Source organism: Pyrgilauda ruficollis, unplaced genomic scaffold, assembly GCF_017590135.1.
Source record: "Pyrgilauda ruficollis isolate IOZ18807 unplaced genomic scaffold, ASM1759013v1 scaffold16, whole genome shotgun sequence".
In the NCBI taxonomy this organism is placed as follows: Eukaryota; Metazoa; Chordata; class Aves; order Passeriformes; family Passeridae; genus Pyrgilauda; species Pyrgilauda ruficollis.
The window spans coordinates 6,389,571-6,416,824 of record NW_024514764.1 but is presented as its reverse complement, the minus strand read 5'-3'; the positions used below and the strand labels follow the sequence as shown (position 1 = coordinate 6,416,824).

At 37.2% G+C, this 27,254-nt stretch overlaps 1 protein-coding gene across 1 annotated transcript in view; it reads left to right on the top strand.

Moving 5' to 3' along the window:
* The window catches only part of IQCK (IQ motif containing K), a 31,600-nt gene extending 8,464 nt beyond the window's left edge, over positions 1 to 23,136 (top strand). Inside the window, exons 5-9 of the mRNA XM_041462121.1 lie at positions 441 to 493; positions 607 to 684; positions 9,604 to 9,688; positions 15,505 to 15,616; positions 23,003 to 23,136. Of these exons, the coding sequence (XP_041318055.1) occupies positions 441 to 493; positions 607 to 684; positions 9,604 to 9,688; positions 15,505 to 15,616; positions 23,003 to 23,136 (462 nt within the window). The remainder of the gene's footprint in view (positions 1 to 440; positions 494 to 606; positions 685 to 9,603; positions 9,689 to 15,504; positions 15,617 to 23,002) is intronic.
* The last annotated feature ends 4,118 nt before the right edge of the window (positions 23,137 to 27,254 follow it).

Below are 27,254 nucleotides of genomic sequence, written 5' to 3'. Positions count from 1 at the left end.
GCTGGTTCCATGCAGGAGGAAACAATATCCAATCAATGTTCCCTCTGTCTTTTGGAAGAAATGAAGTATTTTGAGTATGATAATAGAACTTTAAACAAAATGGCAAGGAATTTACAACATATTTTCATGTATGAATGAGTTCTGTTAATTTCTTCACAATGACATTGCCACTTAGAGCACCATTCAGAGATCTTTGTTCTAGATATACTGCAGTAAACATCAAGATAATATATGTAGAATTTTCTCACTCATAGTTTGTCTTAAAATCATTCCACAAAATTTCTAAAGTTTTGGCTGAGCCGCTGACTGTTGGCAGTAGCAATAAAGAGTAGACAGAGTAATGCACTGTATATTTTATTTAATAAAAAACAGTCAATTTATTTTAAACATCTGACCAATCCAAAGATAATAAATAATTTGAAACTGTCTTCTGTCTTTAGGAAAAAAGAACCAAATTTATTCCCTCTGATTTTCTAACTGAGTGGTTATACAAGTAAGTTAATCATGTTTTTTGCTACTAAGTATGTTCAGTGATTCCAAGGCACTAATTTGCAAATTGAATAGCTGAAATTTAAATTAATGTGAGTTGTTTTCCTTTTTCTTTAGCAAGAATCCAAAGAGGAAAGATGAGTCATTCACAGAATTGTTTTCCATTCCTTTTGTTAAGGACTGGCTAAAGGACCAGTAAGTTATTGCAGTACTCAGAATAATTTTTTCTCCTTTTATTCTTTTGCCTCTTCTATCCCAAAAAAGTAATAGAGCCTCAATACGTTGCAGCTGTGCCCTCAGAAATGCCCTTTACTGTGTGCAACAAAGAACTATGTGATAGTTTCTAACTGGCTAGTGTATTACTGACAAGGTATTTTGTACCAGAATTGTTCGCAGATAAATTAATTTTGAATTCCTAAACATTTTAATTGTAGAATGAAGGACATTTGAATGGTCTGGTAGTATTATGAACATCTTTATACTAAGGAGTAAAACATTTTTTTCAATGCTGCTTTCTCTTGTGGAAATCTTTGAGAGTATAGTCAAGAAATTCTTCTCTAACTGTAAGCAGCTGCTTTGGAAATACCTGTAACAATTCTTAGTATCGGGATGCATTTCTGCAGACATTTATGACTTTGAGAAATCAGCACTTGTTTTTGGCAGCCTCAATCATATATTCCTTGTTATTTTCTTAGAACCAAACAGCACAATAGTTTTGAAAGAAATGCTACTGTCCTTGAGACTGCATTTACTTTAAAATATAGCTGCTGTGTGAGAAAAGCAAAGGATTAGTCCACAGTGAGAGAATAAGAAACTAACAGAGGTCAGATTTTAAAGAAAATTTTCAATGTGAAAACTTAACTGGAATCTGGATTGGTAATTGGTGAAAACAGAGATTAATATCTTTGTAGATACATTTACTTTGTTATGTGATGTAAGTGGAAATTTAACTTCTTTGAATTCTTGACGTGTAACACTTGGAACCTTGAGACACCAATGGAGCAAGAGGAAAGCTCCTTATCACAGGTCTTTGTGGATAAGCTGGCAATTGTGTCAAAAGGGTTAACTTTGACTCCCTGAGAGGTGGTCAGAGCTGTATTGGACATTTCTGAGTACAAGACCCCTTTGGAGAATGACCCATTTCATCTCAACTCTGGTACCTGCAGCCATCGTGCTGTCCTGGCACTGCTGTTCTAACCTGCCTCTGCTGGGACACATCTGTTTCATTCTGTCAAACACAGTTCTTGCCAACAAGATGCCCATTTAAGGCTGTGCTTTGTCAAGTGAACGTGAGCTGCAGCCTGGTTGTTGCACCCATTTCTTAAGCACACAGAGAGCCCTTGGCCGTTTTGGTACCGCGGGTTTGTGAGGATGGATGTTTGTGCCAAAGATAAAATCTTTGAGATCACGGTTTTACAAACATTTCTCTTGGAAGTAAAGTTGAACAAAATGTTCCCTGCTCTCTCCTGTACCTCACCCCAACCTGCTTGTAGGCACCCTGATACCACCTTGTCTGTTTGGTAGGGTGCTGGATTATTCTGATCAGGGCCCTGCTCTGAGTTAGGAATCTCTCTGCCAAAATGTGTGAGGAGGGTTTGTACAGCTATTGAAAACAGATCATTTCTCCAGTCTGCTTCATCTTGCCGAGTGGCAAACCTGTGTATTGGCACAAACAAAGGATTAAAATGAAGGGCTCAGGGCAAGGTGAATTGAGCAAATGAGCGGCTAAGATAGAGAGGTGGTGGCAGGAACTGCTTAAGTCAGCTTTGCCAACGAGAGAAATACACAGTGGAATCACAGCCTGGATGACTCACAGCTTCTGTTAGTGGTGGTGCTCCTAAATAACGGAGTGACAGCTCCACAAGGACACTGGAGTGTCAGAGTCCTACTTAAGTTGATACACTTCATCTTAAATCCTCTATAAACAAGTAGGCCCTTGAAATAATAATTATTAAAATTACTATTAAATAACTACTTTTAGTGATCTTATCCTAAAATTACAGATTTAAAAAATGCTGCTTCTGAAGTAAATATTATTGGAGCAAAATGAAAGGCTGCAATATTAAATAAGAATAAAAAAAGAAAATCTATTATTATGTCCTGGATATCCCATAAATAGTTTATTGTTATATCCTTCCAGCTATCACATTTAAAATGTAATTGATTCTGTGCTTTTTATTGTCATTTCCATTTCTATTTTTTAGAGGAGTTTTAACTTTTTAAACAGGATTAAGAATATATGAGAGACAATATACTGAAAAGTGCTGGTCAAATTTTGATGGCAAGCATCCTTATCCCAACTGTTTAGATGGGTTTATCAGTGCCAAGCAGTCTTAATGCTTAAAAAAACCACCAAAACAAAAAACCCCCAGAGGACTATTGTTTTTGTTCTATCCGGGATCCAGCTTTTTTTAATGTATTCCATACTTGAGTATGACATTTTTGGCTCCCCTCCAGTGCCTCCAGTTTCTTCTTTGAAGCTCAATTTAATTTTTTTAAAGAATTGTCAAAGCCACAGTCTTACGAGCTTCACTTTCTGTGCAATGCATTTCTAAATGAGATCTTGCAGCCTACTTTTCCCTAATAAGGAGACCTAAATGCTGCATCAGTTTTCAGAATTTTAAAGGCAAACCTTGTACCTTTAAAACCTAGATGTTGTAGGTGAAGGAGCCTGTAAAATTTGAATTTGTTTCCAGCTTTAGTGTAATAATAGCTGTGACATCTTAGTATAGGTACCTTGTCTTCCACTGAGTTCTGCATGTTACCAGTAGTGCTGACAAAATATTCCATCCCCTGGGAACCTTCAATTCCCCAAGCAGATTTCCAAAGCAATAGAAGGAGCAGCTTCAGTGCTGACTGGTAATCTCCGTATCACATGCCAGACATTTCTGTTGCCTTAAAGGACAGCTGCACCTTTCAGAGGGCAGGAAAGTGGATTTGAACACAAAACCAGCACACGTTTGGTGGGCACTTGCTGGGGTACAAAGTGATGTGCCTGTTCCTCCATTTGAGGCTGCTGAAAGAACCAAGTGAAGAAACAGAATTAGAGCTGGGAACGTTTTGTAATCCTATAAATATGCTAATGAGCACCACAGTTGCCTTTTGTCAGCATTTTCCAGTGGTGTTTCTGGTTGAACAGCACTGAAGCTCAGCTGCAAGTAACCAAGCTCTGTGTACTGAATCAGGGCAAGTCAGTGAGCTCTGATTATGCTCTGATCCCTCTGAAATTTTACTTTTCTGGCATAGATAGTCTGAGTAACACGGCAGCATAATTTCCCTACCTTATTCAGCATTTTAATGGAAGAAATATGAAGAAACCAATAAAACACTGTTCCCCTGCTCTGAAAAACAGTGATATAAAAAAGCCTGTCATGTAAATATAATAATATGATAGCATTGTTCAACATAACCCTGGACCTTACATCCAATGAGAGAGAGTGGTGTATAGTGTATGCACCTATGTTAGGAACAAGCATTTCCTGGCTTTTGATGTTCAGATAAAAAATAATTCACAAGATTTTTTTTAATCTGCATTTTCTTCTTTTTTATTAGAGATATTTACTGGCTACCCAGTTCAGAAGGACACATTTCCTGGTTTAATCTATCTGTGTGTACCAAAACAAGTGTACAGACACAGAGAAAATAACTTTATCATGGCTTTACTGAAGTGGGCAGCTAAGATATAAATGATTACTAAATTTGGAGTAGTGGCTTTTTGCCAAATGTCTGTATACACATATATATACATTGATTATTTTTTTTCTCCCTCCCCCAGATATTTTAATTGGGTGAAGTCTGCTGGTCTCAGCTGCCTTTACAGTTGACTTCATTGTCAGCTCTCAGATGGCCAGTAGGGGTAATTTTGCACGGGTGACTGATTTTTTTTCTTTCCATAATATGCCCATTTTCTACAGGCTGTGCTTTCTGCACACTGCTATATTCAATTGATTTGTGTCTAATCCAGCCATGTTTGGAGTATGCTTTGTTTGCCTTATATGTTCTTTAATTTTCTTTAATAATTTGAGCTTTAAATAACATTTTATTGTAATAACAGGAAGTCCAACAAATACATCCCTGTGGATGTTATTCTGTGTGTTTCCAAGTAAAAATTGTCATTCAAGTAATGTGGCAGAATTCAGGTTAACAAAGGAGAAATTTTTTACTTAAAAACTGTGTGTTGAAAGACTGCAGCAATTTTCTGTGTAAAATATTTATATTTTGTAATGGTGCTTTATGGGGTTGAGGGTGTTATGGCTGTAATATCTGATGCATTAAAAACGTTTCAATTTATGTAAAGGTTGTCAAAATGGCAATGAGAAAACTGAAAACTTATAAGTGCTTTGTGACATCTTCCTAATGTTGCTGTTGGAGCACTAAGGGGAGTTTTTCATGTTTTCTGCATACAAAGTCTGACCTAAAGTACACAAACATAGATGGGAATTTTCCCGTTGAGATGAGTGGCCTTTGGAACAGGTCCATGTTTGGTTTCCTTCAGTCCAGGCCCACAGACACTCTCACAGACTGCATAAACATTGGTCCTACGAGAGAGAAAGCTGAGGCAATGCTCTGTGACTTCCAAAACATGTGGCAAGTATGCAAGCACATGGGAGCTCAGTTGGAGCATTGAAGTGGGCACGTCCTCCCAAGGAGAGCCTATTGAGACAAGAAATCACTGTGATTTTCAGAAAAAACTGAAGACAAAAGATTCTTGCTCTGCTATTTTTCTGGCATGTTCTCATTACAAAGACTTCTTGCTGTGCTTTCTCTCATTCCTCTGACATTCTGGTTACAAATCACCTGTTCTGCCTCAGTCTCCTGTTGGTTACATGACTCTGCCTCCCCACACAACAACTTTCTCATGTTAGCTCCACAGTCTTGTCTTTTCTTCATTATAAATAGATAAGCAAGTATATAAATAGTTGGTATGTGTCTAGCAGTTGAATGCATATTATCACTATGGGCACTTTGATAGCATTCTCAAATGTATTTATAACATTTTTAAATTCAATTCACTATTGACAGTATAAAGGAACTTTTATATGGACAAGATGATAGAGGAGTTGAGATTCCTGCTAACTAGCAGGAGTCACACTTTAAGATGTCTACTTGGTTGCAGTTCCTCTTTTAAGTAGTTTAAATTTGGTTATTCCTACATTTACAATCCTTCAAAAGTGGACTCTCCATATACTGCACTAAAATGTTTTCTTGTATATTGTAAGGATTTTTTTTTCCCAAATACTGACAATCTTATTCTTGTGCATTTAGATTGTTGCAAAAGAAAACTAGTGATTAGGAATTTATTGCTGACTATGGGATAGTTGTACTAATACTGAAAATGTTACAAAGAAAAGTCTCAGTTCACACTCTGTTTGACCTATGAAAATGTTCCAGGGTATTTTTGTCAGGTGTCTGTGGGAATACTTCCCTGGAAATCTGAGAGGCTCATACAGTGCCTGTGTAATATTTGATGAATATATGTAATTGATTTTAAATACCAGGTCAGATGAATCAGTACTTCAGTGTCTGACTGCTTATGAACCACCATTTTCCTGGTTTTTGGGTAAATGACCTTAGTAGTATTTTTAAGCAGAAGTATTTTTGAGGCATTTATTTTGTATCAAAACAATACTTTTTCATTATTGCACACTTTTGGGAATCTGGATAGGCATGTAAGAAGAAAGACCTAAAGAAGGCAGCTGTTGCTGTCATGTTTCTAGATGCTATGATTAGGAATAAGAAATACAGCAAATATGAAAGATAAATACTTTGAGAAATTTCTAGCAGAGTTTTTTTGGTTATTCAGACCAGCACATGATTTTTTTGAGTATTTCCCAAAACAAAGACTTTCTCAGAATCCTTTTTTTAAGAGTTATGCAGACCATCATGGTCATTTACTTGTGTGTCATATTTACCCCTATTCTGTGGTCTTTAGATTATGAATTTTACAGTGACTCTGTCATTGCCTGTGATTGTACATGATCTGAATATTCAAGAACAATAACCATCACAGTCGAATTAAAGGTGAAGTGAATGTGGCTGTGGTCACTGTATTGAAACTTAGGAGGCCTCATCCTTTTCATTAGAGTTGCTTCAATATTTCTAGAGAAGAGCTTTCTAGAAGCCATTCCATGGCTGCACCTGGAGATTCCCCTCTCACCTGCACACCAGGAGCCCCAGGCACTGCTGCTCCCTGCAGGCACCTGCCTCTGGGGCTGCTGCTTGAATGTGAGGGAACAGATTGGAGCAGGAGGAGCCATTACAAAACCCTGAATTATATACACTGAACGTTTTCTTGATTACATTTTTAATCTTATATTTTGTTTCCAAGGAAGCAATCAGGACTATTTGTAAGACAGATTGGAATGTGAAGATAATCAGAGTTTCTGGGTATTAGTGTGTGGAAACACTGCCTGAATTCAGTGCCCATCACTGTGACTATGAACGCCCAGAGATTATTTTGTCTGTTTTGGAGACAAAAAAATGGAAAGGCTCTTTTCCTCCCTTTTCAGAATTCTTTGAGAACCCCATCTTCTGTCCATGAGGAAATCCGAAACATGTCTTCATTAAGAACCTTTTTCCATGCCTCCTCCATTTATTTAATGCAAGTCTGTTTTGTATCTTCTGGGTGCAAAATTCCACTTTCATAATGTCATATGAGTAGTGAATATTTCACAGAATCAAGATCTGTACAAGCTTGTTCAGAAGGCAAGAAACATGTTTCTGGAATTTAACTTTGGTCAGTGTCTGCTTTATGCAGATTTGGTAAAATAAAATAATAAAAATATTTTTTTAATGCTCTTTTACAGGTGCAACTTATGTTAAGCAATATACGTATATCTCAACAGATATCACTGTTTCATATGTGGGCTTTTAAGATTGGGCATAATCAAGGACTAAATAAGCAGAATGTATTCAGTGTACACTGTACTGTCAGTTTGCATCTTGCAGGCATCCAGCTGTCTTCTGCCACAAATGACAGATCCTCTCGTTGGCTGCTGAGGGGTGACTGCCCCTGCTCAGATTCTATTTTTATTTGACCTGCAGACAATTGTGTATATTCTCCATTTATTCCCTTAGACCAAACTGGACCTGGCATGACTTCTGGTCTTTAAAGCTGTGCCATTTGAAAGGATTGATATCTGCCAGTGACTGATACTAAAAAGGAAATCCTGTTCTTGCTTGATTTTTCACATTGCTGTCTCAGTTTTAGTGTTGGATTATAAGCTAGACATTTTTATAATTTGAAAATGAAAGCAATGAAATGCTAAAGTTGACCTTGCAGGCTAGGAGAAATCTCAAGTTGTTCTTTGGAGATGTACTTATTCTTAGAGAAAGTTCAGTGTCTTTGATATAACTGCTGTAAAATATGTAGGTCTTCCTGTGATTTTCCCTAAGTTTTGGTTTTCAAAAAGATCTAAAATAGAACAGAGGATGAAAGCCTATCAGGGAAACCAGCACAGTCCAACTTCAGATTTTTAAGGCTGATTATAAGAAGCTGTTATCTCAGGAAGCCTTGCTTGTCCAGCACTTACGATTTCCCCTGAGCAGGAGAAATGCTAATTAATGTTCACAGGGCTAAGACAGTTTAGCTCAATGGAGAGACTGCTTTTTATTTTTGCCTTATTTCGACTTTTCCAAACAGACCAAGGTTTTAGTTCACATTAAAATAAATGTAGGCTAAAACCCAGCTGACATGATGATGAGACCAATTTAGCTGAGTACACAGGCTGAACCAGTGGAGTCAGTGTAGCATTAGATAAGAGCTAAGGCTGTGCTCCAAGTTGAAATGCTCCTGCAGTGAAGACAAGCCCTGAGAGAAAGACGTCAGAGAGCATAGGAAGCTTACTAGGGCAGAGACTAATATGAATGAAATTAAGTGAAAGGAAAATGTAAGCTGTCAAGCCTCCTAGCTTGGGCTGTAATATGCCATAAATAAATTTCCAAAAGATGTTGCAGCATTTTAGCCAGAAAATGTAAGACTGCATAAATAAATAGCTTGTTATTGATGGGCTTTGCAGTGTCTTTATAATAAAAATACTATAGATCATGTCCCTGCATGGGCTGTGTGTCTGTAGGTGGGTGCTGCATCCAAATTCATCATGTGTTCTTCCAAGTCAAGGCTGTGTTCAGTCTGTTCCCCATGCAGGGAGAGTGGCTCTTGGCAGCCATTCTAGTGCTGTGCCAAGGCTTCTCTTTAGAACTGGTGTTTTCATGAGTTGCAGTGTTATTACTCTGTAGTTCTTGGCTGCAAATTACATTTCTCATAAAAGACAGTATAGAAATAAATTTTGTTTTGTCCTTTCTAATGGATGATTTCTTTTATCATTGTGTCTGAGAAATAAATCAACACCGATAGAAAATGGCTTTTGGGAAGCAAGGTTTGATATAGTCATTTGAGGTTTTGCTAGTGATGGCTGAATTTAATTACTAGCTTGTTCCCATTAAAGTTGGTAGCAACAGAATCACCAAATGTTCTTTCAAGCTACCATATATTTTGGCTGAAAATGCTTGAGTTCAGTAATGTATTGCATTCTTTTATCATCAAAAGAAAGTGTATATGGTATCAAAAGTAAAATTTCAGCATTTTAAGAACTTGTTTAAATATTTCTAAACATGGATTCATGCTGTGCAGATTTGATAATCATTATTTTTCAGCATGTTTTAATTTAAAGTGACACCATAATGTAAATGAATGTACTAAGATATGTTTATATTCTGTGTATTTCATGTAATAAACATTTACATATAAGTCTGTTCATTGTTGCACACACACTAAAACCTTTCCTGCTTTACAAATGGCAGACTGCTTCCCTTGCCCACCTCCCACTGCCACCCCAAACCTTACCATAATAGGGGGAGTCTGAAGTACATGTAGAAGAGGAAGAAAGATGACCATAAGAAATGTGCCATTTGTACAATATTGTTTTCAGAAGGAATTCTTGTAGTGTATCAATACATTTGTAAAGGAGACATTCTTTGTGCATTTTGTTTTCAGAGCAATAAGAAACTGTCTTTCAGGCTCCTGAACAACATTTCTCTTTTTGATAAAACATACTGTTAGGGAAGAAAGTGTTTTACATTTATAGGCTGTCTGTTAATTTTTTTTTTTTTAAGTCCTAGACCACCAGTTCCTCTATCTCTGCTTCTGTCAGAAGAAGAAGCCAGCATACTAATTCAGTCCTTCTGGAGAGGTTATCGGGTAAGAGTAATCTATAATTATTTTGCTTGATGTTGAAAACTGTAGGACTGTGAAGGCCCCGGGGAAAATCCTTACATAAATTTTAAGTAGGGGATACTATAAATAGCTGCTGAGACCCCTATGGTTCATTGGCTTTGGATGTTGTTCTGCCTTATGCCTAGTGACTTCAATTTTTTCACAGGCATTTATGCTGATGTAATCTCACTGTTTTCCTCAACAACAAAAAATCCACAGAAATTCGATTTTCCAAAGTACAATTAACACTGAACAATTTTCTTTGTGTAACTGAAAGTTGCTTTGGGTAGCTCTCAAGGCTGGAGTGTTATTTTGCTTCATGCAGGGATATGTGAGTGAGTGTGGAGATGCATGAGGAGGATTGGTGAGGTCTGTTGAGAAATAAAAGCATACAGATAGAAAGGACAAGGAACTGAGACCAAGAATGAGACAGGAGATTTATGAGAGGCATGAAGGCTGTTGTTCAAGGAAAAGGGAAACAAAATGACAAGCAGATGTTGTGAGGCTCAATAGCAGCACAGCACTAGTGCTATTCCAGTTTAAGGGGGAAGAACAAGGTGCATAAAATAAATACGAAGAAAATTGTCCAGTGCTATTATTTTGGAGGGTAACAGCCATGCTAATCCTAGGGTACTAAATAAATTATTTTGAAAATCCTGAACAAGTTCTGTCAATTTTTTTTTTAAAAAGCTCTAATACATTCACACTTCAGGAAGAAATGGACTTGAAATTCAGGTGACTTTGGTGATGAAGAAATGTCTTTGACTTCCTTTATCAAAACTTAAGCTTCTAAGTAGCCTCCAGATATAGCAGCAATTTTGTTGTGATGGACAGTGAGACATCTCTGGATGTCAGGTGTCCTTTAAATAACAATCAGTTTAAAACACTCTCTGTTAAGTTCTCTACTATTTTTAACAAGCATGAATATATAAGTGGCTTCTATAATGTGCTGTGCAGCTAAAGACAATGAAATACCTTGAAATGTTCTTCTTGTCTGATGGATTTTTGTGACTCTTTCTGCTTGTTTGTTTCCCATTATTTTTCTTTTTTTAAACAGAGACAACATTGACACTAACATTAATTAGCACTGACAGTATCCCTGCAGGCATCCTTACAGTGGGGGCAGCCATTATCCAATAACAGTTGTGTTTGCTGAGCACTGCAAGGTTGCTCAGATATCTTCTGCTTCTCTGAAAGCTTGTGAAGGGCACAATCCTGCCTTGCACAGATGAACTTCAGGATTTTTACACTGGTATTTATAATTCTAAACCAATCCCAGAAATAAGAGAGAAACTCTAGCTATAAAAGGTAGGAGACATAAAAAATAATTCAGGCTATAAAATTAGCTATTAATGTTTTACCTTATTCGAGGTGAAAGAACATGGGGTTTTAAAAATTAAAAATTGCAATCAGAATGTAAAATAAAAATCATTAGTACCAAATTACTACATAGGGCAGTGTGTTATCCTTGGGCTTGCACATTAAGAGAACATTAGGCTTAAATGGGATTTTATCACATTAATGATAAGTATATTATGAAAAATTACCAAATAATTCAGATTATTTGCTTTTAAAATTAATAGCTCAGTCAGCTAACGCTGATTTAATGTTAATAGCTGATAATAACTGAATACTTACAAATAGTGCCTTTTTGCATTCTAAAGATATTTTTGTGTAAAAATTTTAAACTATTTTCTAAAGTTTTCCATTAAACCTTGTTTTATAATTCAGAGGATTTAGAACTTTGAAATAAAAATTGACATAGTGTGATAATACTGGATAATTAACCATGAGCACACAGATAACATGACAGTGTGATGGAGAGACAGGTACTTCATCCTTGGTCTTCTAAGACTCATCTTCCGTGGACTCATTTTTTGAGGTATTTTCTTGACCATATTGATTTAGGCAGTAGAGTTTAGCTCGTTCTATAACTGACTGAGCATCAGTCTTCTCTTGATACTTCACTTGTTTCTGCTACCTCCAGCTGTCTGAGCATGCCAGTATCAAAAACACATGGCAAAAAATGCAAAAATGGATCAGGCAGTAAAGGTTTTCTGGGGGGAAAAAGCCATAGGTACAGAATTGTGAGAACTCTGACAAATAAAGCATGTTCAAAAGAGTAAATTCATCCTTATCTGCAGCAGAAAAACACTTGTTTCATTTCAGGAAAACACTTGTTTAATTGTTGTAGTAATAATTAATGGCTGCTATCAACAAAGTCCTTGCTACAATCTTTCATTCAAAGACATTGATGGGCACTATGACAATTATTTCAAGTTTAATCAAGAACTGAATTCCAGAACAAATAGCAGTGGGAAATAGAGCTGCTGAGTTCTCTGAGGGGATCACAGAAAGGAAGACATCATCTTGAGAGGGCTCTGAGGGCCAGGAGGAGCCCTAAAGTAAGCCTTGAGACAGCTCTGTCATCTGAATTCGTCCTTTTCACTTTCCACTATCCTTTTTTATTGAGGTTCCATCCATCTGTCATGGGCCAAGGCAGTATTCAGCTGGGTGTCAATTTTCCAGGCACTTTTCCAGCAAAATATGATATATTCCTTCACCCCTCTACTGCAGAATCATTGCTTAGTGCCTTTTTTTTAAAATGGGATCTTTTTAATCTCTAAAATTTGCATAACTATTCCAGACTAACAGAAATTTTTCATTAATAGAATTTCCTCTGATGTCTGGGGGTGAACATTTAGTGTTATACTTATCTGCTGTGCTACATGTTCTCACCTAGCACTGAAAGCCAGGGGTTTGGACTAAATCTTGTAATATCTTAGAGTTGAAATTGGACAGCATTATGTAAATATTTAGTGCTGTTTTATACACATCCTTTGAGCAAAAGCTGAAGATAAAAATGCACCAGTTTTGCTTCGTATCTTGCAAGGCATAGTTGTACCTTTGCTATCACAGTTTATGTATTGCTTTTCAGCAAGCTGTGGCTACCAGCAAAGGCTTTAACCCAGAAGGTCACACAAATATTCCCTGTTATTTACAGCAAGTGTGGGAGTGAACTCTCCCTTCAAAGCTAAAACCCCTCCAGGGCTTCAGGCAGTGCTGGTCTGCAGGAGACATGTCAGTTGTTTGGACAACATTCTTGACTCTCTCTTTATTTGCCTGGAGATTTTGCTGCTAAGTCATGGCTTTTTCATCATGCTAGCATTGCACTCTGGTTTCAAAGCAGAACTTTCTAAGGCATTATCAGTAGGCTAAACTGCATTATAACTATGCTGAACTACAATCTATTAAGCATATTTGGAATTTCTTAATGTATTTTGGTACATTCCTGTCACCTGTTTTACTGCAGGTGGCATATCTGTGTTCTTTTTCCTTCTTTGGTCACTTTTCTAAAAAGACACTTTGTCCTGGGAGCTCATTTTACTGCTTGGATTTAATGCTGACTTTGGAGTATTTGAGTATCTGACTCTGCCTTTATCTCAGAACTCTGTATTTCACTGCATTGCCACTGTTTTATTTGCTTAGGGAGACTATATAGAAGCTACTATACTTGCCTTTTATCTTTTAACTGTTAAGAATTATTGTCTTTATGTTCAATATACAGAGACAGCCGTGGCCCTGTCATGTGCCAAAATACAGGTCTTACACAGCTCAAGTTGCAAATGGACACATCATGTTTTCAGAAATTATATATTTAAATATAGAGGTAGTAATTTCTCTATCTCCCTGCTTCTTGCACTTCTCTCATTTATATGGTTGTGTTCCATAAGCATTTCCTTAACCCTTTCCTGTGCAGACAAACTGACTCCATGTAATAAGGAATTATTTGGCTTATAAAAGCAAATATGCTGTCTTATATGACAGCATAAAAGAAAAAATGTCTCTTGAAAGCCTAAAGAAATTATCCTGTGTTTGGATTATATTTTGTATTTGAAAATAGTATCTGATGGATTTAATAGAGCATTACCTTATTTTTTTTCTATAACTATTACTAGTATCACTAGTAGCTGTAACTTCTTTAATTTTTAAAATTTCATAGAAACCTTGTAAGAAGCCCTTATAACTTTTATAGAAGATACAACAGAACTATATCAGTATAATGGAATATTATTGGAGCTCTAAGATGTATCTGATCTCAAGTCACTGAGCAAAAGTCTTGTCTGTTTTTATTGATTGAGTAACCTTGTATTGTATTTCTGCCCTGCCAGTGCAGTGTCTGAAACATAGCAAGTTATCTTCTCCTCAGTGGATTGAAAAGTGCTGTGGGAGTTCAGCTACTGTTTATTGCATTCTTAGCTGCAGCATAGAGGAGAAATCCTGGGAGGAAGAATACTTTTGATAAATAATTTAAACTGTTTTCTTTAAGGTTTGGAGTTTTCTATAACTAGTGGAAAACTAAGTTGTGCTCTTTTGCTCTGTATGTGTCTTAGTAAAGTGGGAGAAAAACAGAGGTAATGGAGAAGAGCGTATAATAGAGTTCAAGTCACAGAGCAAACTCTTCACCATATCCTGTAAGAATACAAGATACACAATTTCATTTAGAAATTTTCTAGGGAACAAAGTCCTTATCTTCCTGCAAGCAAAAATGTGTCCAGGAGAAACTGAACTTATTGCTGCTTGTTTCTACCATGTTGTTCCACTTCAGAGTGAATTACTAGGACATTGAACCTTAGAATCATGGAATGGTTTGTGTTGGAAGGAACCTTAAGGATCATCCATTTCCAGCCCTGCTGCCATAGGCAGGGACACCTTCCACCAGAGCAGGCTGCTCAGAGCCCCATCCAGCCTGGCCTTGCACTCTGCCAGGGATGGGGCAGCCACAACTTCTCTAAATGGAGTCCTGAAACAGTGACATTTTTATATGTAACATTTAAGAAGAAAATCCCAAACCCCAGAAACGGCATTTTTAAAATAAGTCTATTACAATTTGCGTATGACCAAGAGAAGAATCCCCAGTGTCCAAGGTAATGCTGCATGTCCCTTTCCACTGCTGTTCAGGACAGGACCTCGTGCACTGGAGGCAGTAATTGTGTGAATGCCAACCATGGGCAGCACTCTGCTAATTAATCAAATCCTGCTTACAACAAGTGGAAGTAGCAGAGTGGTAAAAGCTGTTAATGTAACTAGTTCACTTCTATGTTAGTAGGAACTACACCAGTACAAAAACAATACTAGAAACATTCAGCTTACATCTAAATGAAATCAAGGCCTTTGACTGTTGTATTTTTTTTGTGGAAGCAGAATTATGCCTTTCACGGGGTGATTGACTGACAAAGAATAGGTACCTTGTAATGCAGTCCAATTACTTTAAATAACAGATTAATGGCTCTCCTGTTTGTGAAAATTGTGTGGGTGGGATTGCCAGTCAGCCTATTTGCAGCTGATGGCAGGTGTGAATCAGGTTGATGGAATAAATTTTCTTCTGCATGACCCTTTATGTGTCTCTTCTGCTCTATTATTTTGGTCAGTGGGCTGGTTTTATAGTGTTATGCTTTTCTGAAGGCACTAATACCCTTCAGCATAAGGCTTTAAATTTTAATTAACTCAAAGAATTAGCATCTCACTGCAATATCATTCCCAGGAGTCCTTGGTAATCAAAGTGATTCCCTAATAGACATATTTATGTTTTCAATTGGATTTGTCAATTATGTGGATTTTATTTCTGTGTAAGCTGAAAACTGAAAACCTCTGGGATTTTGCTTTTACCTCAGGCCCAGCAGAAAGGATGGCTGTCACATATTTGCCCAGCCACAGCCTTGTGAAAAAAATTGTATCCTCATCCTGGATAACACAAAAGTATATAATTTTTGTATTCTTTTCTGATTCCCCTTTCACAGGTTCGTTGTGATAGTGAAGTACAAGAGCTACGTCAGTGGCAAAAGAAGCTGAGAGAGGAGAGGTACATTAATGAGGTAGTGAGAAAATTCTGGGCTAAACAGGAAGCCAAAGGTAAGTGAATTAAATTATGGGGTTTCTTTGGTTGGTTGGTTTGTTTTTTACATTGTGTTGAGTTTTTATACTTTGAGTTGTATTAAAAAATAGGCCACACAGTAGGACACTAATGCTGAGAGAGAAGGTAATGTCTGCTGGAAATGCTTGGCTGTTTCTTTACAGTCAATACTTACTCTACTTGAGTTGCCTGTGCAGCTGAAAGTGGCAATGAAAAATACAAGATAGGGCCTAAATTCAATATTTTCAGAAAACTATAACAATTTGCTGGCACAGTATTTCCTAGGGCAGGATTAGACACCTACCAGCTACTCATCATATAAAGCTGATTTTTACCAGATGGGTTGTAGTACAATTTTTCTGGACTGTGGGATTTCTATCTGGTAGATATTCTATTGGCATTTTCCTGTAGTTATTTACAGCAGAATTTGGTCTGTACAGTTCTAAAAAAAAAAAATTAGAAAACAAACCCAAACAACCTAAAAAATTGCCAAGGGAAATAAAGCCAGATTGCTTCAAGAACTGGCACTGTAATGTGTTATTTTTTGGTCCTGTTTGTGGACAAGGCTTTACTGACAGGGCCAAGTTACCATTCACTTAGTAACACAAATAATCATCATCATCATCATCAAATGATGATTACTTGCAGCCTCTGTGTCTGCTCATGCAGGACTCCCTGGCTCCTCAGCCAGTGTGCATTTTCCCAGCCTCTGTGGCTGACTGAGCCCTGATCATGCAGGGAGGGACCTCCACAGCCAAGGGAAGGTGTGAGGCTGTTCAGCTGGGCTGTTCAGGTGTAGAAGAGAGGGAAGTGATGTGGCAGCAGTCAGCTCAGGGTGCCCTCCAGTCTGCTGGCACTGGCACAGCTGTGATGGTCAATCTTTGCCCTGAACTACAGGAGAGTGATAATTTTTGGTGATAGGACTTTGTTACAAGGGCTCTGTAGATTCTCCAACATTTATTTATATTTATGTTGCAGTTTTAATCTATGAAATATCAGGTTTTATTTACCAGTCCTTGAAATTGCCTAAGGGATCTTTAATAGCTGAAATTAATTAATTCTGAGGAACAAAATCATACATCACAACAGGAAAAAACTGTGTTTATATGTGTTTGTATATATAGGGTGTTCATATGCATTAAGGGAAGTAGCATTCTTGGTTTTAGTAGCTTAGATCTAGAAGATTAAATAATGTAATGATAGAGCACAAAAATGATGAAAAGATAAAATCAGTGAGACATTGTCTTCCAGCAGACTTGACTGACATAGAAAGAAAATTTTGGCAAAGCAATCAAAGTTTTATTCAAGTGGGATTTCATAGCCTCTCTACTACAGTTTATTATGAGCTCGTAAATAATTTTAGGCATCTTTTCTTTTTAAAAGAAAACACAGATATATATATATATATATGAGTTTAAATATCTGAAAACAGTGAATTCAAATCTCCTATCTTAAAATTATTCTCATTATAAATTTGAAACATAAAAGATGAATTTTTCTGTTTGTAATACATAATTAATTCTGTCACTGTTAATTGCATTTCTGGAGATAATGATAGAGGTTGACCTCGCAGGCTTGCTAATGCTTTTTAAGTGATTGCAATTTAATGTTTGTGGCTTGGACTCTCTTTTCAATTTGTTAATATTTTTATCATCTCATCAAGGCATGTTTTTTCACACATTCCATTGTCCATGATACCAGCAAAAGTTAGAGATGCATTTTTCCCACTTCTGAGAAACAAACCTATATATTCACAACACACCAATGTGGAAAAGGATGAATATGATATTAGATGATTACACAGTCATAGTTTGCAGTCTTCATGCATGTAAAATCTTAAAGGGGAAAATTACAAGCTGATTTTCAGAGGACAAGGTGAACCCATTCTCAGAATGCTGCAATGAAGAAAAATAGGGGCTAAGGGTGGACTGTGTCATTTGACAGTTGAATTGATTAAAAAACTCCTGTGTCTGAAGAAATTTAATCTTCCTATAAACTATACTTAAGTTGTTTTGGAGACTTATGTAGAGATAAGACTTCCTTTGCCTAATTGTTTCAAAAGGAAAAACAAATTTCCTTTTAATCACTCTCACAGAGCTTTCCTGTCATCAAATAATTTATTTTAGGACTCTAGGACACACAGCTGTTTCATCACATCAAAGAAAGTTGCAAAATTACCCCTTTTCAATTTTTTTTCTTAAACCAGTATAAGTTTATATTGCTAATATCACATCAGCTTTCAACATTATCACACTGTTCCTGTAGCTTCTTGACTGAGCTCTGCTAAGTTAATTTAAGAGTATCCACACATCAAATAGCCTTGGGGCCCAGACAGATGGCTATTTGGAAACAGCTGGACTAGCTGGAGAAGTTACTGTCCAGGGGTTTTCATTATCAATCTCAGCTGTGATGCCATAATTCATTTTGTTAGTGCTCCAGCTGCTCTTTTTTTCTGCTCTTATTATCCTGCTGTTTATTAGTGTCATTAAACCCTATTTCACTGTAAAGCCAGCAAGGTTAGTTTAATTGCTTTCACCAGTGGTTCCATCCTACCCAGCTGACTTTGTGCTGAAGTGGATTGTGAACACTCACACAATAATGAAGAGCATAACACAACTACTTTTTAACCTTGTCTTTCTAAGCATTTGGTTTAACTGAATTAATTAATTTGGTTAATTCAATTAATCCCCTTTAATTAAACCACCGAACTCTTTGTATCAAGCAGAAAAAGCATTTATTGTTACTAAGACCTCAGATATCACAAATAAAGCATTAAGATTCATGGTCAAAAAAAAAAAAGTAACATTTTTAAGTAGATACAGCATTTTATTATGAAATTAACCACATTAGGAAAAACACTGAAGGATCTCTTTAATTTGTATATAACTAACTGTGTTTATTAGATGCTGTAAGCAGTGTTGAATCTAACTGTAGGGGATGAATGGTGAGCTGCCAAACAGCTTTTAGAAAATGATGACTCGAGCAGTAATGTGATTCTATTGACACTACTAGAAAGATCAGCATACCTTCCATGGAAATATCAGCCAAAGACTCAGTTAATGCAAGCTAACAGGCAGAGTCTGCTTTGTTGGGATTTTCAGTGCAATGAAACCTTATTGCAAGGCTCTGTTCTAGGTAAAAACATAATTTTATGAAAATGTGTTTGTATGTGATACTTAAAAAAAGATACTAAGACATTAGAAATGTAAACTGATTGTAATTAACAAATCCAAAGTAATTCTTCACTTATTTTTTGGGTTTCAGAAAGCGTGTTAAAACATGTCCATTAATTTTGAAACAAACAGCTGACTTTTCATTAAAACTACACCAGAATTAAATACTTCTGGAGGGTCTCTTCTTTTTCTAGTTGAGACCAAAAGTCTCATTTTGATGGGGTGATCCAGCCACTTCCCCATTAAAAAGGCAGCCCTGTGCTGCCTTGGCCGAGGCTGCTGCCATGCTCCCCTCCCTTGGCAGGGGCACAGAGGCTCCTCTGCTCTGCTGCCCTGGGAGCCTTTCCTGCGGGCTCAGCTGCCAGACCCACTGCCAGCAGGGACACAGCCCCTGCAGCCAGAGCAGAGGTGCAGGGGAGCAGAAGTGCCCAGCTGTGGTGGGCACTCGGTGGCAGAGGAGCTGCTGTGCCCTGCAGGGCACACATGGTTCTGTGGGCTGTGCTGGTGCCTCCTGCCAGCCACTGACCCACCCCCTGCTTCGCTGCAGGAGAAACTTCCCCGTTTGCTCCTGTGGAGTTCTGCAGCCTTCTCTCAGTCCATCTTTTATACTCTTTATTATGAGTTTTGCAAAGTGCTCTAGGATAGGAAGTGTGAAAGCAGCATGAAAATTACTTTATGCATTAATAGCACCTTGCAGGACTGTTGACCTCTTTTAATGCATATGCTGGCAAAATTTCTTTTTGAGTGCAAAGAAGAAAGTGTGTTTCCTTCAGCATGTATCCAGGATCATAAAGCTAGAGCATTCTTGGCTGACATTTTATTTGCTATACTGCTCCACTGCTGTGTAAAATTACATTCCACAAAATGATCTATATTTAAGGTATGACAGGCCTTACTCTGAACAATTTCAGACTGAAAATGTAGAGATAAGCATAACACTTAAGACTCAGTTTAGTGGCTCACAGCTTTAGACTTGAAGGGAGAAGGAATTTTCTCTAATATAGCACAGCTGATGGGATAAATTTGTTCCACAGTTTTTTACAGAAATAAAAAATTGTTTGCTTTCTACAGAAAATGCAGTTAATTAAAACTCAACCTCCAGAGAATGTGAGTGAATAGCAGATTGTGGTTCTGAGCACCTTTTTGAGCAGATTTAGTACTGATGGGACAGCACTGGAAATGAAAAAGTGTCAGTCCTACAATGAAAGGAATTTGAAAAATATTTAAACTTTTTAATGAAAATACCAAAATCTTCATCACTTATGTGACCAAACACTCTGCTGCAGTGGTTACTTCTCTGCTGTTGGAAAGACCACTGCTGCTGTTACACAAATTGTACTTCCAGCTATGTTATGTCCTAAGGGAATTTTTTTCTTGTTCTTACCTGCACAAAATTTGTGAACTTTTACTTTTAAAAATCAGTATTCTTAGGGAAAATAGTAAAAGAAAAAAATATTCCTGGATTTACAGCAATATCAATTGTGACCCTATTAGCTGGCAGGTCTTATAAATCAACCATAGCCTGGGCTTTGCAAGGCACTTGTGTAACAGAGAGGGCACAGTGTGTGGAAAATGTACTTAAATCAAAATAAGACAGAAAGTAATCTTCACAGCAGGTGAGGGGGGTGATTTCCAGATACAGGAGGGAACATTCTTTTACATTCTATTCAATTTTCAAGCTGTATTTTTCCTTTGGCAGTAGAAGTTATTACTTACCTATCTGGAGAGATTTAAAAAATACTTCTCTCATGGCAATAATCTTTTCCCTTGGGAAGATGCATCCAGCAATACTCTGAAGAGCTCAAAATGGAGGTGTTCTGAAAAATCCCTGCTAATATGAGTGAGATACAAGGGAGAGCAGGCTGCATATTTATGGTGCTAGAGCAGGAACAGATGCACAGTGTCAAGAAGCAAAGAAATGCTTTTTTGAGAAGGAGTCACTCACTCCTCCTCCAGCTGTGATGCCTCCACCTGAACCATGAGGAAGGATTCAAAAGCTTAATATCAAGTTAAGCTGAACAGGGGAAGTCTAGTCTGCATTCTTTTGAAGGATGCCTGTATGCAATCATATCACATCAAAGATGAATTAATTGGAGAAGAGAAAAATGTTACATTCAGAACCCAGGAAAAAAAAATGGTTACACTGTGAAATTTCTTTAAATTCATTCCATAAACATCCTTATTATTGGGGCCATAAATGAAGTTACAGCCACAAGCTTGTTTGTAGGACTGAGTCGTTTCCCAACGAAAATATTGAAAAGAGGATATATTTATAAATGGGAAATCTTACACTAGGCTTAAGATAATATTTAAAATTACTGCAGGTAAAAATGTTGGATTAGGAAAAGGCATAGTCTGAATAGCTAATGGATTTCATACAGACTGCTTCTCTTTGGTTTATTTAGGAAAATTCAGCCCTGTAAAATGTAAGGAATTAATCAGTTTTATGTGAGAGGTTTTTTTTTTCCCCTTGCCACTTTCACCAAGGGTGATTGAAATAATTGAGGAAGTTTTAAACAAAATAATTTGTTACTAATTTCATACGTCCTTCTTTTACTGCAGCTGTAATTCTTTAATTAATCTCATAATGGAATTCTTGTAAGTGATGACCTCTTCATATTCTATGGTTTTACACTTTTAATCTGTTATATTATATAACAGATTTATATACACACATATATATATATTAAGATCTTCTGTGTTGAATGTGTTTTTTCTAATAACTTGGTTTCAAACTAAGCTTTATAAACAGGTTAAAAGTGGAAGGCTGTTTGCTGTCACTAGGACACTGCACTTAAAATAATTTCACCCTCCTTTTTTTTAAAAACATGACTGTATTTACAGTTATTTGTTTTTGTCTTTCTGAAAGCAAAAGTGCTGCAGTCAAAATGGTTTTAAATGGAGGCATATATATGATTGCTTTTGATTTAAAAGCACATGCATAAAATTTGACTTGCATAGGAGAAGACCTTAAATTTTCTTTTTTTTTAAAGAGGAAAAAAAAAAGAAAAAGAAAATCAAAGAACAAAGCAATACCGAAGGCTGAGTATGTGCTAGTGGTTTTCACAAGCTTAATTCAAAATGCTTGAGATGTTTCTGAAAGTTTAATCTTGGCACTAACAGCTGAGAATGTAGTGATAAAAGTCATAAGACTCATGATACAGAATCCAATTTATTGGTCCACACCCTGGACTCAGACATCTTTGAAAATTTATAAAGATTACAGTAACATTTAATTTCTGAAACTACGTTGGGAATGTTAGCAAAAATAAAAAGGAAAGATGATCATTTAGATAAACTGCAGCACGTGATCTTCTGAGCTGTGCTTACACAGGCACAGCAGTGGGCCTGGGAGCACAAGTCTGAACTAATCCCCCAGTACCAAAGCTGTATTTTCACTCGTCACTCTGCAGTTGTTAATAATCATTTGTAATGGAAAAAGCGAAAATTGGTGATTTTCTGTGATTATATAAACATATTTTTTGTTTGGTTGGTTTTTTGTAAAGACGGGAGAAACTCTTCATGGATTCTGCAATCTTCTTAGTTTCCTTTTTCTGCTTTTAACCTTAAAAATGAAAAACATTGGAGCATTTTTATTGAAAATGCTGCTGGTGTTTTTTGTAAGCCATTTAGATAAGCAAACCCCAAATTTCTATTTATAACTATGGGATGTGTTAGAAGCTTGGAGAAAAGCCTGTCACCAGCTGAAAAATAAAGCCTCCAAATAGTCCTGCAGCAAAGCAAGATTTGAGATCCTGGGTTAAAAAAAAGAAGGGGGGAAGTGGGGCAGGGAGAGAAAGACCACGAGCTGTTAGTGGGGTGCTGAAATGGGACTCAGGGAGAACAAAGAAATGTCTGACAGATTGCAGAACCCAGGAGCTGCTTGTCCTGGCTCCCTTGGAGCCCTCCCTCAGTCACCAGGATTGTTTTCTGATGGAGCAGTCTGATTTCTTACCTGATGCTTTGTTTTAGTCTGCACAAGAGTTTAAATTTGGTAACTTCACAGAACCCATCACATTTTGCAAGTTGGAATCATGTCAGAAATAAGAGGGGCTAATGGGGATAAATGCAGTTTTCATGAAGCTGCCCAGCAAATCCGGAGTTCTGGATTTCTGCCCGTGTTGGTTTCTGCCTGTAAATCCCCAAATTCAGCTGAGGACCTGCCACTCTGGGATGATTTCTATTTTCATCATTCTCTTTTTCTTTCTTGAGTATTTGCATTGAAAAAAAAAACTGCGTTAATCAGATGCTCTGGAAATGCACTGGTTGCCTTCATTTTGGATTTTCTTCTCAGTCCAGGGTTGTGTTCCATCAGCTCTTGTATTTCTGTGTCTGTCTTTGCATAAATCTCAGGTCATTGAATTATTTGGAGGACACTTGGATACTTTTAAATAACAGTCTCCAGTACATCTAATTTTCTGTAGTTTTTTCTTTCCTAACTCAGGTGTTCATGGCTGTTGTTTATCTACTCCAATACTTGTATCTCCCCATATTTCTCTTCTTTTTGTACACCTTGTATTGTAAAAATGCCATTCAAATATATTCTAATGAATTCTAAGTCTTCCTGTCAAAATATGAAGAAATCAATGGTGCATTGCACAGACAAACAAATTCTGCTAGAGACCTTTCAGCCCTTATTTCCCATGTGCCTCTCTGAATGTTGGTGTTTGGAAGTCTCCTGTATTTCAGCTCTTGCTTTGCTAGTCTGATCCTAAGTGAATTAAAAAATGCCATGAAACTTTTTGTCCTCTACAGTCACGAAAGCAAGACTAAGCATTTGACAAACTCTGCTCCTGATTTGGAGAATTAGGTTTGTCCTGTCACTTTTAAAAATCCATTTTGCAGAAGTCTCTTCTACTGAGTGATCCTCTAACAGTTCCATTTCAGATTCATGACTTACAGGAGTGTCTATGGGTAGGAATAATTTTCATTTTAACATTTATTTGTTTAATATATCTGTATTCAATAGATCATTTCCCTATCACTAGTGACTGAATATTTCCTGGAGTGAAAGGTTTCAGTAATAATTGTATACAGGCAGACTTCCAATAGTAAGAGGCTAAAATTATAAACCCTTTATAAAAAAACTTTCTCTTTAAAAGTCAGGTCTTATTTCAGCAAGATTGCTGGTGGCTCCAATTTCATGTTCAGGCTTCTTTGGCATTTCATTGGGAGGCTAGGGTGAAACTCCTTTCTATATATATATTTTACTCTAAGCCCCTGCTAATAAGTTATTCCAATACATTTTCTTTAATGGATTTTCATCTTCTTATAGTCTGAGTTAATAGTATTTTTCATTACTGTTTTCAACTGTTTAAATTACTAAATGTAGTTTTTAGAGTTCTGTGAAGAAGTGTACTTTTTATAGAGTGTGGGAGCCTAAACTTTTCCTAAGCTACTGTCACAAGCCAGTTGTGTGATCCAGTAGTGCACAAAGTAGGTCATAGTTTATTCACTGTTATGCTGAAACAACCAAGTGTCAAACCAAAACATCAGTCCCGTACATTAAGATGGGAAAATGATGTCTGCCATTCTAATTAGATGATAAGGATGCTTCAACTTATTGCTTAAATAAATAGGACAAAAGCTCCAAGTTTTGGAGATTTTTGAATTTTCCCTTCCCAGATGCATTCCAGTGCTTCCTTTAGCCATCATCCGTGCCTCAGCATTGCAGCACAGACAAATGAGCTGCATTCCCAAGGAACATGGCAGACCAAGTAGTAGATGACTTTACTGCAGTAGGAATAGCAGGTCAAAAATAGCAGATAACAGTTGTGCTCCTCAAGAACACCCCCAGCTCACCTCCAAAGAAATTAATCACCCACGGGTGCTTATTATTGCAGGGGTGGCTATAGTGTCCTGTCATTTAGAATGTGCATGTGACTAAAGCATAGTTTAATCAGGTTTTCTCACTCTGAAAAATAAGAATAAGGAGTAAAAAGTCTGAGAAATACAGTAAAGAGACTGAAACATAGTGCTAGAAAATTAAACTGTTCTGATAGAAGAAACCATATGACCTATTCAGGTAGAAATACCAGTACTAGAAGAAATAAGTGAGATGTGAGATTTTATTTTTTCTTAACTTACATTGCTACAGCACTTAAGGGCCTCAGTTCCTCTATGTCTCAGGACTTCAAACAGGAGCTGATGTTTTAGAAGTATTTGAAATACTGATCATGCTGCCAATGAGCATGATTGTGTTATTTAATTAAAATTGTGCCTCGTTAAATTAGGCATTCTCTGTAGATAAATTTCATACATTCAGTCACACAAACATCTTGGGATTTGAAGTGCTTGTAATTTTCCTGAATCCAGCTTTCTGTGAGAACAGTTTTCTTGGCATTGCCCCGAGACTGGCAGCAGTGCCCAGTTGCAACCCCCGCTGTGTAAATGGCAGTTTGCTGTGCCCAGTTATGTCCCTGTGCCTTTCCCCAGTGTGCAGGAGCTCTCACAGAGCAGAGGGAATGGTTTCCACTGCAGCAGAACCAGAGCTGGGATTGCCACGGTGGGGGGAGCTGGCCCTGCAGAGCTGCACACGGTGACTGCGGGCACGGAGCGATGGAATGGGAATGGTGCTGCTCAGCTTCAGATTTTCATCCTTTTTAACCTGCACTGGAAAATGAAATGGGTTTCTCACTCTGTTGAAAGAATGATAGGACTTCTAGGACTGAAATGGCTAAAATTCAGCATGGTGTAGTTGTAAGCCAGGTTGTTGATGTTGACACTGACGCTGTTCATTGTGTCGTCTGAAAGAAACGGGCTGGATTATCAGGTGGTGTAAGTTGTTCTAAACATCTTCCTTAGGCATTTCAAAATATTTTAAGCAAGCTAGTTCAGTTTGAGGTGTCACAGCCTGAAAAATACATTTCTCCAATGGAAATTTCTAGCAAAACAATGTAGTCAGGCAGCTTCTTTCTCCATCTTTCCAGCTTATCTGAATCCTGAGGACATCTTACTTTTCTGTCTGCATAGGAAGCAAGTCTGTGTCAAAAACTATTTAAATAACTGCCTGAAATCCAGATTTATGCTGACAGCCTGGGCTTCCTGCTTGGTGTGATGTGATTGGAAATTGTTATGCTTAAGTAACACAGGTTATGATAAGACAAGGACACTACTGACTAAAAGCACTGCTAGCAGATACCTTAAACACCTGCTCATTTTAATGTGAAAGTGTGTGAGTCCTGAGGTTTCTGAACGTTGCAATTTTTATTAAATATTTGCAAATGTCAGCCTCATCACATCAAGGAATATTAGCTAAAATTCAATGCAATAGAAAGTATTTTGTATACAGGACATTCATAGTCATATGGGATATTAAACCCACTCTCGATTTTTCTCCTTAACTGTACAAACAGAAACCCTAAAATCCAGAAAGGTCTTGTGCCATCGAGGCACTGTATTGCCTTGACCATTGTAGGACAGGGTTTCTCCTGCTGCTGCAGTCTCGTTTTGGGTTTCTAAGGGATTGCTGTGTCCCTCCTCATGCAGCACTTTCCCTGGATGCTTTCTATGAGCTGGCATTCTCCAGGTTGGGAGCACTCTGAGCACCTTAAATTAGCACATGGGCCTGCTGCAGCCCAGTATTCCTGGTATGGACCAAGAGGATTTTGTCTGCTGGTTTTCAGTTGCATGCCTTGGAAGGGTAACTAAGCTCTCCTGAAACTGTATGTTCAAAAGGGGATTTTTTGGGGGCTTATTTGGATTTCTTTGCCTCTAGCATAGCTTTTATATATAAATCTCCAAACAAACTTGCTTGATGTAAAAGGTGTTTAGTACAGATACATCTTCTGAAGTGTAGGAAATAGAAAAGCAGATTTTTTTAAGTTGAAAGGCAGTTTGTAAAATCTTAAAATATCAAAACCAGGATAAGATAGCTGAAATCACACAAATAGAATGAGGAACCAGACTGTTGTATCAGCAGAAGAAAAACATTAGGTTAATCTGTATTACAACATTCTGAAAGAATACAGAGCTTTGAAAACAGCTTTCACCAGGGGGTGGGACATTTTACTTTTATGTAGAGCTTTTGTTCATTTAGAATTGTTTACTCCAGCAAGCAATCCTGTGCTCTTTGTTTGACTGATTTTTCCCATTTGGCAGACCCTTTGCAATCACATGGATAACATTCTTCTTTCCACTGAGACATAGAGAAACTATTCTTTATTGACCTTGCTTGTTGTCCTAAGTGACAAAAATATATTTATATGCTAGGTGAACTGTATGACTTCATCACTGACTTTTAATTGAAAATTCTTCAAAGCAAAAACCTCAAAGAGCTGCTTTCAATTTTTTTTTTTTTAACAATCCAGTGACTTCTTACTAGCAAACAGCTCTGCCTTAGCTACACATGCACAACTCCCACAGCTGCACAGAGAACTGTGTGCAAGTATCTGAGTGCTGCAGCTGTGTCAAAACATGAAAAAAAATGTCATGCAAAGAAGAAATACAAATTTTGGGTTGGGTA